The sequence below is a fragment of the Rhopalosiphum padi genome, chromosome 1, assembly GCF_020882245.1.
Source record: "Rhopalosiphum padi isolate XX-2018 chromosome 1, ASM2088224v1, whole genome shotgun sequence".
Lineage (NCBI taxonomy): Eukaryota > Metazoa > Arthropoda > Insecta > Hemiptera > Aphididae > Rhopalosiphum > Rhopalosiphum padi.
The window spans coordinates 90675004-90697999 of NC_083597.1; the positions used below are offsets into that span (position 1 = coordinate 90675004).

The 22996-nt window shown below is 23.7% G+C and overlaps 1 protein-coding gene across 9 annotated transcripts in view; it reads left to right on the top strand.

Moving 5' to 3' along the window:
* LOC132918660 (potassium channel subfamily T member 2) overlaps nt 1-22996 on the top strand; it is a 157732-nt gene that overhangs the window by 51266 nt on the left and 83470 nt on the right. For all 9 annotated transcript variants that reach the window (XM_060980058.1, XM_060980057.1, XM_060980056.1 and 6 more), the window contains one exon: nt 11993-12169. In XM_060980058.1, the coding sequence (XP_060836041.1) occupies nt 11994-12169 (176 nt within the window). In that variant the 5' untranslated portion in view covers nt 11993. The remainder of the gene's footprint in view (nt 1-11992; nt 12170-22996) is intronic.

The window sequence follows — 22996 nt, forward strand, 5'->3', positions numbered from 1 at the left end:
ATACCTTTTTATTCTGCATATTTTTTTTCTATTGAATAAATTATGTTTTATAAATAAAAAAAAGATCGATAAAATAAGTTTTATGACAAAAGGTATAATAATTGTCTATAAAATAAATAACTTGAAAACACTACACACGACGGAAATGTAGCTAAATTGCCTATATATATCGCCGTTCCTTCGATTGTAATATTATTATAAATGTTGTATAAATAATATGTAGGGAATATTATTGCTACAATATAAACACATATTTATGTGTATAAAATAAAAATAAATAATATAATAATATAGAATATTATATGATAAAATATTCTCACAGTAATAATAATAATATATATTTAATTAATTATATTATGTAATTAGAAATAAAATAGCGGTGTATTTAAGCTTATATTTTGATAATATTAAAATTTACAAATACAATCATAGAACTAATACATAACAGAATTTAAATTTTTATTTATCTAAAATAATATTTACAAATTTTTCCATAGTTTAATAAGCAAGTAACAAAATGTTTTAGCTAGAAATCGTATTCATTAAAATCCATAAGGTCGAATACGACAAAGCATAATAATTACGATTATGTCAAATTAAAAGTAAATTCATTTTTGATTAGATTTTTATTTATGTAAAAGCTATCGTTGAAATCTTGTTATATAAAAATAATGCATTATTCCAAACATAATGGAACTATATATCAATAGTACAACCAAACGATCAGAAAATGTACTGTGTTAGTAATTATTCAAGTTTAATTATCCGGTTACATTGTTCATTAAAACGTTGTTAACTACTCAATGAATAACAAATATTTTAATTATAGAACATCGTTTTTTTTTTCTTTTACAATATTTCATTAATATTTATATTATATATTTAAATTGTACAATAATTTATGGTTCAATAATTATTGACACCAAACACATAAATTCAGAGAATCTGCACAATCATATTATTTCTTGTTTATTCCATTATTTTTAGTGATTTTTTTCCTTTTATTATTTCAACATATTATGATATTTTCATTATAAAATATTATGTGTTTAATAGCACTGGGCTAAAAGTTTTAATATTACTATTCATTTTTGTGATGTTTTAGAAATTTATTCAATATTTTTAACTATGAATACTGGATATTATTTTGTTACAATTTACTGAATTTTAGTTTTTTTTTTTCAAATAAAAACTGATTTTAGCCATGTTATAACATCAAAATAGAAATTGAATTGCTGATTATTATATTGTAATGCTATTCGTATTTAAATGCATGCGAATTAACGATGGTTATAAATTTTACTTCACACGAAATACTTTATATTTTCCAATGCATTTAAATATACATTTTAAATGGATTTAAAATATTTTATGAACAATTCAATTCAATAGACTATATTTTCTGACCAATTCATACAATCTATAATTCTTAAAGCAAAGTAGTTCTTATATATATATATTTTTTAAGTGAAATATAAAAATTGGGATATTATTAAAACAATTTGGTTTGATACCCATTTAAAATGGTAAAAAATACTTTACTCTAGCGCCAACTTAGTAAAATATGTCTATTAATTATTTTTAAAATAATAATCATATAATTGTAACCGCGTGTTTTAAATACAAAAAAAAAACGGTATAATAATTATATTAATTTCGATAGTTGTAACAACTGTTATAAAAGCTGTGTGGAACACTTTGAAATTGTTCGCAGACAATAATATTTTGTTTAAATATATACGTTTAATACGTGGGGATGAAAATAAAACACACTTCAAGGCTATTGTTACTGAATAATGTCAATTAAAATATATTTCCAGTGGAGGCGAATACATTTTCCAAGCGTGCGTGGTTTAGTATCATTATATCACACCAGCATTTGCCAGAGGCACACGATTTGGTTCACTAGGTACCAGATATCCCGTACACTAAGGAAGATAACATTGTTCGATAAAAAACATACGTATATACGCACAAACACATTTTGTATTTAAGTATATAAAAGAACAACATGACAGTAAAAAGGAAAACACTAACGTCATCCCTATAGCAAGCTGCTATTCGCACAATGCGTATCAACTATCTTAATTTATTATTCTTTAACACGACCTCGTACTAAACGTCCGATAAAAATATATGTACATCCGTGCGTTTCTATTATATCCGAAGACACTATGTAGATCATCATTTTTTATACAAAAATATTACGTTCGATAAAATAGTATAAATGTTTCCACCTTCGTCCTACACCATTACAAATACCAACAACTATTATGTATTATTATTTTTGTTTACGTGGCGTTTACTATACCATTAATTTTACTGTAAAAACGGATAATACATTATAAAAATTAAATTCACTATATTATTTTCGATGTACAAGTAAGCTGTATATTATAGGTAATTTAAAAACTCTGATTTAGACAAGGAAATATAAGTGAAAATTTTTTTTTTAAGTTTTAACCCCCTCGAAGATAAACTTAATAAATATAAATATTTAGGTTATAAAACAATTATGTTAATATTATTTTATTATTTTAAAACAGACAACACATGATTGTATATACAATTAATATTATCATATCTAGATTATTGTAAAATTTTCAATGAAAATGTACTAATTTACTGTAGAAATATATATATTTTTTTTAAACCATAAACTATATACTATAATATGCATTCAAGAATGAAATGAAAAAATATAGAAAACTTATTTAAAAAAATTTATTTTGTCTTAATTTTCTATTTTACATTATTTTATATACGTCTTATTTTACAAAACATGACAATCACGGTTGAGTAATGTAATACATTAGGTACCTATTTTAAAATACCCACATTTAATGAACAATGATTGTTTTGTAAAAACGTTCACATATATGTAGAATTTAATTATCTCAACTTTTAAAATTTAACATGATCAGATTTATTGAGTAAATTTCATATTTTATTTAAAAGTATTTTAATACTTTAATAGATGCTATACATTTTTAATAAATTAAAAGATTCAATTATTAATTACTGTCGTTATTCGTTATGATATGTTACCGTTTTATGTAGGCCAAACTTTTATAGAGCAGAACCGGAGCATATAAATAATTCACGATGCACAAATCGATTAACAAACTGCCTATAAGTGTTATGAATACAAATTTAAATTGTCCTTTATTTTACTGTATTAATTGCATAACTAGCATTTATTCTTATTGTAAAAATATAGTTACAGATTTAATACGTATCGTTCTAATAATCTAATATTAAATAATAGTAATAATTATGTATAATATTATAATTATAAATCATGATCAGTAGTTTTAATGACTCAAGAAAATACACTATTATAACTTCAAAACATCATCTGTGTGACAATATTAATCAAAAATTGCGGTTATACGCGTTTAACTTCTAAAAACATAAATCAAAAAAGACGTCTTGTAATTTGTTTAAAATATTTAACATAATATAAGCGTAATATAAAGCTTTTATATGTATCTATCACCATAATAATATGGTAGAATTATGTGATATTAACATAATACCATAATACGGTATACCTACATTTGATACAGACATAAATTTTAACAGACTACCTGTATTAAATAATTGAACTCCGTTATATATATATAGCTGACCTAGCTTCCTTAGGCCCACAATAATTCGTTTATGTGTTGAACAAATCGATATTATTATATCGTAAATAAACTACACACTTATATTAACCGGATATTGATTACTCGGCTGGCTAATTTTTTTTCCTTACATTTAATCGTTTATGCCAAGTATACATCTTCGGCAGAATATTTCCTATATTAGAATTTAAAATTTTTTTTTTTTCGTATCAACATTATTACTTTTAAACGTCATATAGTCCATCAATATTAGATAGGTCAGTAAAATATAAAACTTACATTTTAAATTGATTGATTATAAATATAAAACTCACATTACAAATTAATTTACATAAATATAAATTATCAGTGTGAATTATTTGAACGAATTCAACATTAATCTTAATCCAAACCCTCGATGTACACGTTGCGTTATGTTGAGAGCACAGCAGTGTAATCATTGCCGAGTAATATAAATCTACTACTACGTCTGTCACAGATAAACTTCATACGTCTCACCTTAAATACTCTTATACCGTGACATCGACTGTACGTTTATCCGCGATCCTAATGATCGTCAACCTACATCCATTACTTATACGACTAGTTCGCATTATAACAAATGATAAAAGGTCATTATCGTTTGTATATTACCATTGTGCGTGGAAATGGAGCCGGATATGAATAAATAATTTGTAACTATACACTATATATACACTCCTGTAGTTGATTATTTATTCGATTTTAGGTAATGTTTTACTTTGGTGGGCATTTTTCTCATATGCCGAACGTTTTTAGTGTAATATTGTGTCATACGTTTCAATTTTTTATTGGCTATTGGAAAAATTACACAAATTGTATCACAATATGTAAAATTAATTTTATTCCATCTCCGTCTAACAATAACCTGGGTACTTAATACATAAATGACATATCTATTCAACCTTTCGACCCATTTATAAACAGGACATTTTTTATAAAGCGTAAAAATACCTTGAAAGCATTTTTATTTTTTTACTTTATTGTTGTCTTCCCCCAAATGAATAATGCACACGTATGCCACTCGTAAAATTAAAGGGTTTCAACGCCCCTTAAAATATAGTACTACCAGAGGTCGCTATTGTATGAATACGTGTCAACTAAAAAATAGACTATTAAGCAGTTTAATAGAAACGGTAAAATAATTATACAAAACAATGTTTTAAAATATGTTTACCTGCGAAAAAAAGGACCGTAATAATTTCAAAATATAAGTGGATTTATTGCACTTTATCGAGAAAAATTCCATAATATTTTAAATTATTTTTATATGCGATAAAAACAGTTATAATAAAAATATTAGTTGATAATATTATGGTTTATTTTTTAATAGAAACACATAAGTACATGATCACATTACATATTATGCCTTCTTATATTATTTACATATTTATTGTTTCATATTTTAAGGTTATATACTTTTGATTTCAATAATTTATTAGAAATATTATGAATTATATTTTTTGTAAACACACCTATTAATTCATAGAATGCAATTTATTTGGTGTTAATCTCATTTTTAATTTGCAATACGCAATAAATGTTTAATATCACGCTAGATAATTAAAATTTCTATACTTAAGCCTAAAACGGTTAGATAAACAATCACGAGGTTTAAGTATAGATTAAGCTTAGTTAAAATTAAGGCATTTTAGCTTATAATATAATTTCTGTATACAAACTGTATATTAAAGGATCTTGCATAGTGCAAAATATTTCATATACATATTAAGCTTTAAATTAGATCCTACTTAAGTTTTACTAATAATTGTAATTTATTGTTAATTGTAGATGCTATTTGAATTGAATATAAATTAATAAAATCTTATTTCACGCAAAATTTACTATCCAACCTCCTTTCAGTCCTCTCGTTATAAAACTTTAAAAGTTTTAATGTCCCGTTACACAATACTCACTCTTCGGAACTCTTTCTCGTTTAATTTAATGTATCTAATTATAACATACCAATCAATCGCCTTATATGAATTATTACTTATGCTTTCTTGAGTAAGTTATGGTTTTTATGAGACCTTTTATTTAATTTTTCGTACCTGTGTTTAATTTTGCTTAATATATCATTCAATCATACCAATATTTTACATTTTCAAAGTTTATATTAATAAATAAATATTTATATTTTGCAACATTGCAGAAATTTAACCTTAATCTATACATAAATCGAATAAAATTGTTTTAGCAATTTAGAATGATCGTGGACAAAATGTATTTAATACATTTTATAACGCTTATAGATAATCATAACAAATAATAACAATGATATTATGGTGGTATTGTTTTCTAATTAAATTTTTGGCTTAAAAAAAACAACATTCAAATGATAAATCCTTAGTTAAAAAAAATTACTAGTAAATAAATAATAATAAATAACTCAAATAATGTACATACTCGTATTTTGTATCTCAATATTTTCCTCTTTAATTGTATCATTCCGGGGGTGATGTATTGTTTCTTTAACTAATATAATATATTTACAGCTAGAATTGAATTAACTTATTTTCTAACAAACCTTCTTTGTATTTCCACTAAACTTCTATACATCGTATAACCTAATATTTTCTTATATTACAATTATTGTGTTTAAGGGGACTGGAAAACGGTGATTTTTTTTTTGTTTTTGTCTAACACACGAGCAACATAGAATTATAGACGTTTTCTATTTCAAAGGTACAGATTAATATGATGAAGTGTTAAGTATCTTAAAAACAGATTTGAATTTGTCGTCAAGTCTTCTTAAGATCGACTTTCCGGTGTTTTTTATTTTTTATTTTAAATTATCCAAAAATTCAAATATGTCAATTTTTATTATAACGTTTTTAAGATTTTAGGGAGATAATATAAACAATGTGGGTAAGTCGATATCAATTAGACTTGACGACAAATTCAAATCTGTTTCCAGAATTCTCATTGCTTCATTATATTAAAATCGGTACTTTTAAAAGAAAAACTCGTCTATATAATCCTACGTTTCGCGTGTATTAAACAAAAATAGAAAATCACCGCTTTAAAAATTAAAAATTAAACAAATCTGACTATGATATAATAGCTTTTTTGTTATGTTCATAAATTTAACGCCGTTTACTAACACTACCTCTCAATGGCCAATTTACATAATTTAGTCTACATTATGTAGATAATACAACTGATATTATACTAATATAATTAACAATTATTGGCTAACTAATTGTTACAAATTAAGTTCAAAATATCTAAGAAGTAGCAACCATAAACATAAATGTTAAGTTAGGTAGTTCGTTTTTACAAACTGCCTGTGAGCCGTCAAATGTGAATAATGAGAAGATGTCTCCATGCAACGCAACGGCATAGTTTGCACTGTCCTAATCTAGCATTGGATATACAATTTATGATTTCATTATTATTATTTTTTTTTTTTTTTATCAACAAAGTTGTTCTTTTTTGATCTTCGACATACAAATTCACGTGAAACGAGTCGAGAAAGGTTTAGCTGAAATTCAATAACACCGATGAGTGTAAATGACTGACGTCGAGTAACGGTCATCTCTGGTCGTTGTACGTTTGGAAGGATAATGTGGAAATAATAGAAAAAAAAATAGACTACAAAAACTTTTGGTAAAATATGTACATCTCTATATACATCGGACGGGTCTCTGGGGATGATGGATAGAGAAAACGTAGAAATGAGTGGAGAAAAAAGGCTAACGATGTGGAATAACATATCGGGCATAACGAGATGGATTTAATATCGGAGAAGAGAATAGATAGCAGCAGCCAATACGAGCAGACGAATGATTGGATATAAAAATCTAAACGGAAATGAGTTTTTCTTTTTATACGTTTTTTACACGCATTATGACTTACGGTCAGGCCCTTGGGGACCGATAACTCCGGGTGGCAACTTGCAAAGGGCGACAGAAAACAGACTTTCGTTTTTCGGATTCATTGTCACGATCGCACCGCACAATGGCAATTTATAGATTTTGTACAGGAATACGTGGCAAACAACATAAAAACACACATTTTTTTGCCCTATATATTAAAAGAAAAATCAATGTAATATTTTTCTTCGATTGTAACACACCACCGATTGCATGAAACGAATACGACGGTAATTCTTTTAAACTATTTGATCCGTTGTACAGTTTAACAGTTTAACAAGTTAACCTTAAACAACCTGTTGATCGAGCATTGACTAACGATTTTATAAATATTAATAAACGTATTGTACTCGTACATAACGCATTTGTATTTTTACATCACACTTGTAGGTACATTTTTATTTTAACCATTGACATCGTATTTTCAGTGTAATAATTTAATTTATTATGGACCATGTACATTTTATTTAGATTGAATTTCCGATATTTGGAAATAAAAAATTATAAATTTAACGCAAAGCAACCATCTCCCACTAATTTAAATTACATTAATTATTGTTTTTCCTTTTGATTTAATTATAAAAATTTATGTGTGTGTAAAAATACAATTACTAAAAATTAAAAGTTTCATATACCGTTATGAAAATTAAATTAATCGCATAAAAAGACATATTGTATCATAAATATTTTTTTAAAACACATTTTAATAATTTTATCATATAATAATTTTTATTTTTACGAGAATAAATTGACTTCCAGAACAAAAATAAATATAAAAATAAAATAGAATAATGCAGTACCCATTGGTATTAAGGTCTATTCTAAGAAAAAATATGAAAATAAAGCCAATAAAATATGTATCAGATAATAAATAATAACAATTTTAAACTGGCAATTTGATATAATTTTAATTATGCTCACAACATGTTGATTATTTAATAGTTAATTGACCGTTAACCATAATACATTAAAAAAATTGGCTAAATATAATTTCTTGTTACCCTGCTTTTCTGAATGGTAAATGTGACTAAATCATAATTTATCTAATATATGAAAAGTTAACAAGTTACCAACCACTAACCATATAGTTATTTTATGCACGTACAACGTACACGCAAGGACTAAAGTTATTAGATTCCCATATAATATTTGGAAATTTATTCGTTTTTGGTTTAAAAAAAAAATGAGATAGTATAATAATGATTATTGACAAGTTCTTATAATATTTAATAACATTTATATTTTTGATGTTCGATTTAAAAACTATTTTTGCTCAACAGAGTACGTGTTTTTTACATAAAAAATGCTCATCTTGAATTTTAAGTTTCAATTCTTAAAACACTAAAAAAAAATTGTTAATTTTTGGTGAATTACTTTGGTGTACAGGATTTTAGACAATAGTCTAATGCAATGAGTGTCGTTTGATGCCATAACTATTGATGACAAAAAATTTTATTGTATTGATACAGCTGGAAAATATTAAAACAAATAATTAAATAAATATTTACTTTTCATTAACTGAAAAACACGTCTTATTATATAATATGTTGCAAATTAAAAACAAATACTATGATATTTAATTATTGTTTATATTTGTTACTTGTAATTTTTTTACGGATATTTGAAAACTTCTACATATAGATATAAAAATATTCCACGAAATGAAACGATCCAATATGATTCATCGTGTAATTACATGAATACAGTACCAATAATAATCCTTATAATTAAGCATAATTAACAAATTTACACAAAATATTAGCGATTATTCTTAGTTACGACTTTTATATGGTTAAAAAATAAAAGAAGACGTAAAAAGTAAAAAATAACAGTTAAAACTTAATTTATATATTATTTATAGAATTTATAAATGCAGATGGTTAAGTACAATTTATGTTGCCAAAATTATAAAAAAAAATAAAACACTAAAATTCACCAGATTTTTACAAATATATATTATAATATTATATCCATACAATATTAATCAATAATTTAAATAGTATTTTACTCTAATAATTTAAATTCTAATTTCACATTCAAACGTTTAATCGGCTTGGACTATTTCTTTCTTTATTTCTTAAAAATGTACCTAATGTAACCACCCTAATTCAGACCTTTAGCAATAAATAATAATTAATAAAGCCTTAAAAGGGATACATTTGTTATCTTACGCTTCATACATATATCTTAATTTATAATAGTAAAACTACGTTATTTTATTAGTATCCTAGCAATGAAAACTAAAATAAATCCTTTGTAAAACCCCATTCGATATGTTCTACTTATTAATTTTAATTTTAGGTTTCTTACATAGCATTATATTATATTTTGAATTATTGTATACTATTTTTTTTTTTATAAAATTAAATTAAATAAGTAAAAAAGTACTTTGTTACATAATATAGAAAAATAGAAAAGTAAAATAGATTTTTTATTCAAGAATTGAATTAGATACATAGGAGATTTATTATTATTAAATAAGGTGAGGTATAGTTTTATTCTCGCGAGAATTTCATAGGTTTAAGCTAAAGTTAACAGAAATAGCTGTTTGATTTTAGTGTTATAATTTACCAAGTAAACTTTTTTTATTAGCCTTGCTTTATTACGAAAAAAGTGTTAACTCGATTTGATATGTCATTTTGTGCACATACAATTTTGACAAAATCGATGGATGGGAACTAATATTTGATTCCCTATAGTATTTACGGTAGACCTTCAATAAAATACATTTTTCCATAGGACCTTAGATTTTATTATATTTCTTTGAAAATGTTTACGGATTTGCCGCCCGCGTGTCATATCAGATATTATTATTTTTGGATCTGAAATACAACAGTCCTTTGTAGTAATCTGAAGTATTAATATAAATATTAGTTTAATGAACTTAATAAGAGCACATTCATGATTTAAATTGATTTCGATGCTTAAATATTATTCTATAACTGATATTTCAACTAAAAAATGTACAAATAACTTCCTAATATATCAATTCCGCTTAATATATAAAATGTCTTACAACTTTCAAGTGTAATGTTGCATAATGGATGATATTTAAAAAATGTATTATAGTACTTGATATGCTTTTAGTCTCAATTAATATTCGTATGATAATGTTACACATTACCATATTCGGTGTACATAATACAGACTCAACCTGTATTTTCGTCACATTCGTAGTGTACTTTCAAGTTATAAAATGGATATAATTAATTTTTCACAACTAAATCTAAATTTACTTATCTAACCACAAAAATATTTACTTATATATAGTTAAAATATAATATTTGACTATTTTGAGTCTTAAAAATAATTCAAAGTATACAATGTTTGATAAACTGAGATAATAACCCCGTCAATCCTATTTAATAATAATATTATATATGATATTTATCCATAAATATCAATCATTTGGTTTAGATTTTCGTACAATTAAATAATAAATTGTACAGATGTTTCATTTTATGAAAATATACATACACTTAGTAAAAATTGTATGTATTGTACACATTTTTTTTAACTATAATATAACTAATTTACATTATAGTAGGTTAATTGGTATAAATGTGTTGGGTATGTTCAAATCTTCAGATTAAGAATTTATCTAATATATTTAAAACATAATAATAAGATATATTTTTCAAAAACAAATTTACGTAATACATTTAATTTAAATTTTATGAAACGATTAACTATTTGAATAATTAAGTGATTTTCAATAACAAATTAAGTATTGCACTATTATACATAATAGATATTCTACAAAACATTATATTTTCATATTGGTGTCAATATATACTTATTGTTATTATAAAATCAAATATAGATTTGATTTTACAAAGTAGATAAGTGTTTTTTGATAGTATATTATATATTTTGATAGTTGTATCTGAATTAGCTGTAATACACTAAGTAATATGTTATGATTTATATAGACAAATAAATGCTTTAATTAACAATTGAATTCAGTTATTATTTAAATGTTATTGTTTTAATTACCTAAAAGATTAAGTTTAGTAATTTTTTATAGCTAAATTATAATAATACTATTATATTGCTTAGTATTTATAGAATTATAAATAATAACTAGGTTTTAATTTAAAATTCGAACCTATGACAATTTTTTGTTCTTAAATTTGAGGAGGTTGGTAACTATATGAAATTGAATGGCTATAAATCTTTTTATAACTTATTCAAGTGAATAATTTAAAACAATTAAATAAATATCTAAAAAAAATAGGTCCGTAACATTTACACAAAATTCCGATAAAATTCAAATAAAGTTCGTTCAACTTTAATTAAATAAATTGAAGTCATTAAAAAAGTTAATAAAGTAGTTTATACAAATCGCTTCCACTGTTCATTTTAACTCATTCGTATTCATAATACCATAATACTTACCTATTTCAAATGAAATAACCTCGGTGATAAAAATTTTTGCAATCGATATTAAAATATATAAAATTATTTCAGAATGTCAATGTTCTTTTTTCGTTTGCACAACCTTCGCCGTGAGGAGGAAATAAAAAAACGCCGGAAACGAGGCATGAGGCACAGGCATCAGCTAACACTGGCCCCCAGCCGGTTGTTTGAGAAACCACCACTAACACCATCTGATAGCCTAGACGCGGTAGCCTTGCAAATTCCCAGGTAAGATGTTATTTATTGCAGTTAATTATAATTATTCGTAATATAAATGATAACAGTTTAAAAGTACTATTATTTGAAGCACTAAAAATCTGCGTTGCATGTATTCATATTAAATTTGAGTAATAAACTTAAAACCCCACAGTCAAGAGTGGGTTTAATAGTATAATATTTATATATATTTATATAATATTATACAACCATTTCGTAATTCAATTAATCAAAAAAGTAGTATAACAAAACATATTTTACTTAAATAAAAAAACATTTTAAATTAAATAATATTTTATTTCAAGGTTAAACGTTTTACAGTTATTATTATAGACATAATTTGCAATATTTTATAGTAGTTATATTATATAGTCTCGTGAATAAACTATATTTCAAAAAAAGTCTATTGGTTTTTCATCTTATTCATTATATTTTACTATTAAAAATGCATACTTTATTTTAAATTAATTTACAAATTTGATTTAAGTGAAAGGCATTTTTAATTAGAAATTTATAAAAAATAAATATTATAAGTACTAGTTTTAAATGTTTCTGATTAAGGATAATATTTTAATAAATTCCATTTATTGTTTTTAAAATTTTAAATATTTAAAAAAAAAAATGTTAAATTAATAATTTCAATATAATTATAGTTATAAACTTATATATAATTTCGAAAATATTATGAACTGTAATGCATAATATTATCAATTCTACATACAAAACATGCCAATTTAGATATTTTGTGAAAATTTCTAGTAGATATATATTATATATATTTATTTTATTTTTAAATTACAACAAAATAAAAAAATTTATTTTGTTTAAACTAGTTTTGATTAAAAATTTTTTTTTTACCTAGGTCTTTTTATTTTTATTTTTCCAATTATTAAGAAATTTAGAAAAAATGTTTTACTTTTGATTTCTAAAGCATCAACTAGATTAATTTTTTTACCTAAAAAGATATTTAAGTTTGAAAATTTTCGATTTTATTTTGCTATAAAAAGTTTCTTTAGACATAAAAATAAACAAGGTGAGCAAGTAGATAGCACTTTACTGTACGTTAGGTTTTGAGTGGATTACTGTTTAATGGATATGTTTAATTTTAATCCAATGATAAAACATTTTTACGAAAAACGATTCTGAAAGTAGACGGTATTAGCCTATATCACTGTAAATTTCATAATATGTTTTTTGATATTCTACAATTGAGTAAAGTACTTTATTTTATTATTATAGCAATACAGTATTTTGAAATATATTTTACCAAAAACATTATACTTGGAAATATCATTGTTACTCTGTTTAAAATCCGAAAACATGTGTAGGTTTTTTTTATACAAATGTAATGAACATAATTATTGTTTTATATTGTGTCAACATATGCGTGGGTTATTACAAAATCTACATTAAATTTAGAAAATTAATTGTGTATTATTCAGTTATTCGTGTTAGTTTGCAAGTCTCAGCTGGTTCTTGATTGCTTTTTTAAGTTTGTAGGAGAAAATTCTTCTATAGGTTAATTTTAAAGTGTTACGAATCATTCCTTTATTCGGGATAACAAGTATGGTATTCCAATGTCTTTGTTCTCTGTTTAGTCATTTATTGTAGGCAAATTATTTGTCAGAAAACTTTACAAAGATACTTATAAGAGTTTATTTTGAAGAATTTGTATTTTATTCATTTCTGTTTGTGAAGTTTAGACTTACACTATACAAGACGATAAGATCAAAAGTGATTTCACTATTTATAAGTACAACTTTAGCCTGTAAGAATCATTTAATTTGAAGTGTTATATTTTGATACAGTGTATACTATACAGGAGGTATTGAAATTTTATTCTCGTACATTCTTGATTTAAATTCCTTAAAATCATTCCTGAAATAACCACAAAATAAATTTAACTTAAAAATGTAATAAGTTAAGATACATACAAAGTATATGATATTGTTGTATATGTTTTATAATAATTTTTACAACGTAATAAGATGGATAATTTTCAAAATATTGTGAACTGTTTTTAAAAATTCTGCAAAAAACTTAACTACATAAAAACTACAAAAACAAAATGAAATGCACTCCATTACACATATTTAGTTTCTTTCATTGTTTTTTTCAACGATTCTTGTATACTGTATATAATATAAATAATATTATCATTGACATATTTAATAAAAATAACTTACTGGTAGTTTAGAAATCGTTTATAATTTATCAGTTAGTTAGGATCCAATCTTGAATTTGATTCACTTATTTGGTCACCAAATTTGTCTACATATTACACTGAACTTAACAATATTCAAAATAAGTTTTTAAAAAGTATATCCTATAAATTACACATTTCCGTCTCTAGAGACTCCATTATTTAAATAAAGGTAACTTTGGGTCTTGATTGCCTCTACTTAAAATTTAATTTGGCTGACATTGTGTTTATTTTTGATATTCTCATTGGGTATGTTCTTTGTCATGAATTATTAGTTTTGATAGGATTCCAGATTCTTTGACTTTAAACACGCAATTTATATTTGATTGTTATTTTACATTATAGGACAAATACTGGTGAAAAGTCCTTTTTTTTCTAGAAATATTCGAAGTTCGGGCCAATAAAATCTCTTATTCAGTTAATTATTTTAATTCTACACGTAAGCATTTTAATATAAATACTTTATTGTAATTAAATATCGCTATTAGTTTAGTTGTTGTCACCTAAATTTATTATTAGTCTTAAACATTTAAATTTCTAAAATATTATTGAAATGTTGTATTGTTGTTATTTGAATATGTATCTTGGTTGCTGGTTTTTTTTTTGTATTCTTATACTTTTTAAAAGGTTTCTGCCCATTTATTATACAATAAATAAATAAATTATATTTTCTACTGTTTTTGGTAACATAATTGTATTAGACCAATATTATTTAATATTTATTTGGTATAGAATTTAATTTCAGTTTTAATTTGTTTGTTTTTTTTTCATTAAATTTATTTTATAGTAAATTGTAAACTATGTGATAATTACCTACCTGTTTTAGTTTCCTTTAAAATACGAATTAAAAAATACAAATATTATAGGATAAGAAGTGTTAAGTTATAATAATTCGTTTTATTTTTACTTTTATATTGTTCTAATTTATGGTCTAAAATAATATTTTTTTTTATGTAATTCTCACTAGTCAACAGTATAATTGTTTCTTACCATTTATAAGTTATGAACTGAAATAACAAAATATTATCCATGTATAATTTCTAATATTATGTTTATCATTGACACTTTTACTACGTATTATTATATAATGTTATCTACAATTGTGTACATTATTTTGAATGGTATTCTCAAATGTTGAGATATTTTATTTATAAGCCTCTAAAAATAAACATGTTTTACGTTTGCATACCAAAAAAATAGAAAAGATCGTAAATGTAAATTCACAATTGAAGACACTCTTGGGAAAAATATGTTGGTCTGCTTTATATAAGACATTTGAACTGTTTTTACATAATTTAACATTTTTATTTTTTGACAAAATTTATGTGTTTTGGTATTGTAGTTTATTATAGTTAACACTTTTTATATAACCAGTTGAAGTAATGTATAAAACATTTTGAAGGTATCTCAATTATATCATATTAATATATATATTGTATTATATACATATTAGTCACAATAGGTACACATAACATTCTTAGATACAAAACAATATGTGACCATCAGCAAATACCAAGTCAAGCGTTTAACAGAGTTAATTTAATATTTATTATCCTTTACTCATACATAGGTACCTATAAATAAATTATAAACGCTTTTTGATGAAGCAATTAATATATAATCCTGCACCTTATAACATTAATTTAGTAATACTTGAAAACAAAAAAGGATTATTTTTCTAGTTGTTTAATATAAATTAGACTTTAATTTTTTATAAACAATCGTGTTTATATGCACGATACATATATAAAATACATTTTATATGCAATTTAAAACGAAAATTCTCTATATTATGCAAAGTAAAATTAAAAAAAATAAATCTAAACATCATGAAATGAACTTGTTATATGTGTACAATTTTAAATATACGATTTTAAAACAAATATTATGCAAATATGTAAATTCCAAACTCTTATTTTATAATTGGTTATTTTGTAAGAAAAAATATTTTAGGATGAGTTACCATGTTTTTCATATATCTACTGTAAATTTAATACCTATCGTTTATTGGGACTTCATACTTAGTTTTTACTCGAAAAATGATCTTAACTTTGCAATATAGTTAAAGCATGTGTTATTTAATTTAAAATACGATTCGATTATAATTTACAATGTTTTGTATATTTACATTAGGAACTTTTATGTATGTATGTCCAATATCTATAGTCCGTGGATTATCGTGGAAAAATTAAAACATATAAAATTAACTTATATATATATATATAATATAAAAATGTATACAATTTAATAAATGTATTACATTAATAGATTTATTATCTGAAAAAAATAATTAAAATATTCAATTTTGATTGTTAATTTCATTAAATTTTATTATTTTTAGAGTGTATGCATTTAAATATACAAATAATATGGTCTACATATGACATATCTATAGCCCTATAGGCTATATTAATATGTTTGAGACAATCATTTCAAATATTAATGAACTAATTATTTATTCATTTCAAAGATTTAAAAAGTTGTTTTTACCTAGTTGAGACTTTTAAAAAAAATCAATAATAAAACATAGAACTTAAAACTTGAGCTTCAAATTATATTTAACGTAATCTTAACAAGTCTTGAGTACAAAACTAATTAATTTTGACAATTCATTTGATAAATTATAGTATTGTAAACTTTTCATATTTTATAGAAATATTATTTTCAAAACAATATCTAAATTTTTTCTTTTACTTTTTACAAAGTTAAAAATAAAACTACTAAGTTTTCATAAAAAAAAAGTATAATAAAAAGATTAACAGCACTATTTTAATAACCATAATATGTTTCTCAAAATATAAAAGTAGCTGCATACATTATCATCGTTAAAAAACGCTTGAACTTTATTTCACAGACATTTCGATTTTATGCAAGACAAACATTTCTGGATTACTGAGGTTTAGGTACCTGTACAAGTGTACTACTTGTATTAAATACAAACTCGTTTTCCGAAAGATGTAATAAAGGTAATCAAGTTCACACCGGATTTTTTTCTTTTAATACGACACAATATATAAAATAATTTAGTCAATACGTATAGTACAGTCGTATCGCAGAAGCAGAATATTGTTGACCTCATGATTTAAAAATAACACTTATACAATACTTAGTTTTTATTTTTAATATATATACAACATACATAATATTGTAAATACTACTATTATACAATTGCTCGCAATGTTATACAGGTACCTTGTGTAGTTAATAGAATTTCATTAGTTTTAATAATTTTGACCTTGAATGACTGAAACTTTTCAAATTAATTTAATAACAATTTATGTACAGTTATAGCCAGCAAATTAAAATTGTTTTATTTTAATAATCACACCACTGAGATTCAGTCAGACGTAAAATAATGTCATTTACAAAGGTATAAAAATATTAATAGAAACTTTGATCACGGTCTATGAACCGTATAAATAATTTCTAAACTCTCTAGACATATGTCACATATTATTATATAGAGATAGCAATACAATATAGACATTCCTTTATGTAACTTTATAAACTAGTATTAACCAATAGCGTAGCCAGTATTTTAAAATGGGGGGGAGGGGCAAATCCAAAATACTAAAAAACATAATTAACAATTAACAATAACAGTTGATTTTTATATTAAACTAGCTGTCCCGTCACGGCGTTGCCTGTTTATTAGTAAACCCCCCTTTTATCCCCTCAGAGGTCGAATTTTGAAAAATCTTTTCTTAGTGCGCCCTACATTGCTTAAGGAACCTCTGTACAAAATGTCAAGTCTCTAGACCCAGTGGTTCGGTCTTGGCATTGATGAGTGAATACGGGCGGTCTTCTATATGTTTATAGATTAATTCAGCCGATTGGGGGAGGCGGTCATGTCCCACTACCCCCCTCCCCCACCATAGCTACAAACATCTTTTAATCAATTAAATTAGTATAAATATCAAAATACATTTTGACTATTTGTAACAATAATTTCATAACAAAAAATTTTGCTTTATTTATAACAAAGAGTATTCTCCAATTAAATTGGATTTGAAATTGTATAGTATTTCCATAAGTATGTGTTAATATTGTCAGATACTGTCAATTATTAATCCTCACTGTTAATCCTTGTTTTTAAGTCAGCGACACTCTTTTGAAAGCATTTCTCTGTAACCTACTTTTTCATGTCTCTGCGTACATGACATGTCACGGGACTCAAATTACTTTTCAGCGTTACGTTTTAATATCGTTTATCTAGTCAACATCTTTTAACATTTGAATATAGAATAAAAAAATTAAAAACTTTAATATTGATGTCTACTTCACAAAGTCTATAAGTTATTTTGATAACTTCTTTTTAAAACATTAATGTGAGAAAATAATGTGAATAGGAACATTTTATATATATATATATATATATTTCATACTTAAAAGAGAAAATTAATGTTAGTATAAAATAAAGATGATCGTAAATAATTGTGTTCCGAAGTCTTTTACATAGTGAATACGACGATGATTTTTTTTTTTTCATGACAGCGTCGTTATTTTAATGATGGCTTTGATTATTAATATTATTTATTTTTTTTTTTTTTGTCATATGTATTGTCTTTTGTCCTACTACTTATATTTTAAGTTTCCTGAGGATATAAATATATGACACTTAATGATAGATAATCATAAAAATAAGTATGTTATCAATAACTTAGTACCTGAAATATGTCTATTTCATATATTATACTATACAATATATTATAATATTATTGTTGTACATATTACGTACTAATATACTATATTTAATAAACCTTATTTGCTTACATATGATTTAATTATAATATACTATGATGACTGTGTTTATGAAAATGATAAAAAAATTGTATTTCTAATCATGTTTATAATTTATATATAGGTTAACTGTTTTTGTTTTTTAAGTACGGGGTGATCTATTTAAGTGTTAATAGTATACTCTATGCTCATTATTTTGAAAAGTTCTAAATAAAATATTTTTACAATATTTGATATCAATTTTTATGTCTTACCTTTTTTGAAAGATTGCACATATTTTTAATTTCATATTTTGAAACAAAATATTTTTTGGAGTATTTCGATACAAAAAAATTAATTTTAAATAAATAGTGAAATACTTAGTTCACTAATTACTTGTCCAAAATTTGAGTTTTGTAAATTGAAATACACCAAATAATATTTCTGATTAGGAATATGAAATTAAAAATTAAAAATATTTTGTCATTCAAAAAAATAAAAATTATAATGATAACAAATAATAAGAAATATTTTTTTTTTTTTCAGAAATGTTGTTTATAATGATTTAAAGTTAGGTAAAAAAATTGTTTCAAATAAGTTAAAACTTTTCAGAATAATGAGTTGAGATATTAAATGAATCACTTGGTATGTAAAGAGATAAAAAAAAAATTCATCAAATAATAGGATTTAGATAATATTATAATTAATGCTTAACGTGTTATTGGTTAAATCGAATTATTCCTTATTAATAAATTTAGTTTTATAAATTCTGATTTTTAGAGTTAATACTTATTGTGTATGTATATGTATTATATATGTATGGAACGTATTTTCATCAAGTACTTCGATTATTTGTAGTGATATAAACTTATACTTAGAGTTCGTCAGTTCATAATATACGTATTTTATTTCAATTAAAAATAATTTAATAATGGTGATACGTAACCAAATTTCTTATTGAAATTATTCGATTTAAAATTCAAGCTTTAAATGGAATAGCAACTCCAGACTTACGTATGTCAACAACAACCGAAAATAAAAGATACAAATTCAACCATATGATGCAATACACATCCACTTTACGAGTATATCGCTGTGAAAAATTGCCTGAAATCGAGAAATAGTTTTATGCATAGTTCGAAAGTAGATCATTTGATAACCACATAAGGAATACAAAATATGTGTGAAGGAAGGAATACTTACAATATCACAAAATGAAGAACCAATATGAATACAGTTGTGAATGCAGATTCATGAGAAATAGAAAGCCAATCGTCAGTACAAAATATAAAAAAATGAGGCTTAAAAACACTCAATCAACTGAAAGCAGCGCTAATTAAAACTAATAAGAACTTAATGAAACTAAGAAAATAATATAATGATATATTATTATGTAAATGTTAAGCGTACAGGACGAAATACATTTATCGGAATATACAATAACAGAAACTCAATACGAATGGATGGACCTGTTCACAAACCTAAATTACGTGGTCACTAAATTAATCAACTGCTTGACCAAAAAAGGAATTTAAGCTGAATGACTCGAGATTAACACTAAAAAATGAAAAAAAAAAACAAAATAAAAATTACAGTATTTTTTTTATACACATCACGTGTTTTTAAAGTAAAAATGTAATAAAATAAATTAATTTAATGATTAACATAAACATTTAAGGGAGACATATCTTATGAATAAAAGTGTTGGAGTGATTTGATAACTTTGGAGCAGTACGATTAATACTTTAGACATTAACATCGAGGGTGGTATTTGGTAGCAATTTGTTAATACTTTGAGTAAGTAAAATCAGTACTTTTCGTATATTCATTAATAGTTTATACAAAAATTGTTTTTGACATGTTGTTTTTTTTTAATTAAAAAATATGTATATAATATATTGACTACTTTTGTGATGTGAAACATGATTGTAATTTTGCATGGGATAAATACTATAAATAAATCAAGTATGTTGGGAATTTGTTTGAATATGTATGTAAGTAATTTTCTTCACATGCGGATATAAAGGGAAGTTTGTTTTTAAATATTTTATTATGAAATAATCCACCTCTCGTGTTAGTGTATTTATTACTTTGTCGGGGATTCTTGGTATTAAAATCATCAATTATTATAAAGAAGCTAAGTACAAAGAGATTGAACAAATTATTGTAATTTAAGTTCCGTAACTTGTTGACCTGGGAAAAAAGAAGCTGATGAGACTTATTAAATTTTATATTTCATTTTAAAAAATTGAGTATTTGATTAAAACTATAGAACCACCGTGGAACGTCCTGTCAGAAAATGGTCCTCTCTGGTTGACGAGTAACTAATTAATGTAATAATAAATGTAATAACTATATTTTTATAATAGATAAAATATACAAATTAGTATTTTAAAATGGTCACATATATTTTATTCAAAATGTTAATGCATAGTTAAATACATTTTATAACACTAAAATTTGTAAAAAAAAAAACAGGTAACTATGCTAATTATCTCTTTTCATTTGACTTAATGAAATACCACATAATATATAAGAAAAAAAAAATAGTAAGATAATTGACTCCGATGGATTGTCGCCAAAAAATTCGCTGCTTTCCTTAACTAAGATTTGAATGTTTATGTTGTTAGTGTTGATAAGAACATTTGAAGACGATTAAATATTACTATTATTGTGTTAAAATACTTGAATAGTATCTTATCGTTTATCCATATCGGTTGAATTAGATTTGTTAAATACCAAATAGCGACCACTTTATTGGAGAAAATTGTTCTATACGTATACCTATACTGTACATTGTTCATACATAGTCCGATAGCATTGTAATATTTGTTAGAACGTTACATAATAATATGAATAAATACACCTTTTCAAACATCTATAATTATTATTTCACAAATAGTCATAAATCATAATAGAATATACAGTTTCTAGATTTCATAAAAATTTAAATATTGAGTCAGATAAGCAGGTTGATAAGTAAGAAAAGTAGAAATGTTAAAGGGAAAAATAAACCTATTGTATAAAATATCTATTTCTTGTCACTTGTCAGTCATCTTACTGTCAGTAATATTATTGAACGATTGGATCCTCTAATATCAAAATCGATCGTCAAAACGTTTGAAATTTAATATTTTTTCTTTGTATAAATTGGTATTGATATTGTAAGATTATTATTTTAAATTCTTTTTAAGTAGGTAAAGAGATTCATTTATCTGAAATAGGTAACTCACAATTTTATATGAAATATTTTAATTACTATCATAATCAATAGTAGGTACATTTTGATCTATTACACAATATTATTATCGGAACTAAACTTCTTGATTATTAATTTATTATTATGGATTTGGTTTTTTATAAAATTATTTACTTTAATTATTACAACTATTATCAGTACCGTCATTAAATATTCCATTTTTATGTACCTATTGAATAAATATAAACCAAAATTAACTAATTATTACCAAGCTATAAGTTATAATATTATCATTAATTTAAGTTGAAAAATTAACCACAAGTTGTTTGAGTAGATATTTCGTACACAAGTATACCACTAGATAGAGCTTAGTGTTTTATATTTTACAATATTTATTATTATTGTTCAGTAATAACATTTTTATTTTACGGAACTTGTTTTTCTAATTTATTGATTATCAAGTATTTTTTTGGATTTTTATAAATATTTAAACAATCCAGATTAACGATCTTAAACTTGTATGATAAAATGTAAGCTAAATAATTATACTTAATATAATAACAACCATAAAGTCATTATTTTTAAAATATAAATAACTAAATCTCATATACTAAATAGTATTTATAAACTATAAATATATATTTTAAAATTATATTATAATAACTATATTATATAATACTAATATAGTATAATAAATTCAATAGTTTTGAAAAAAAAA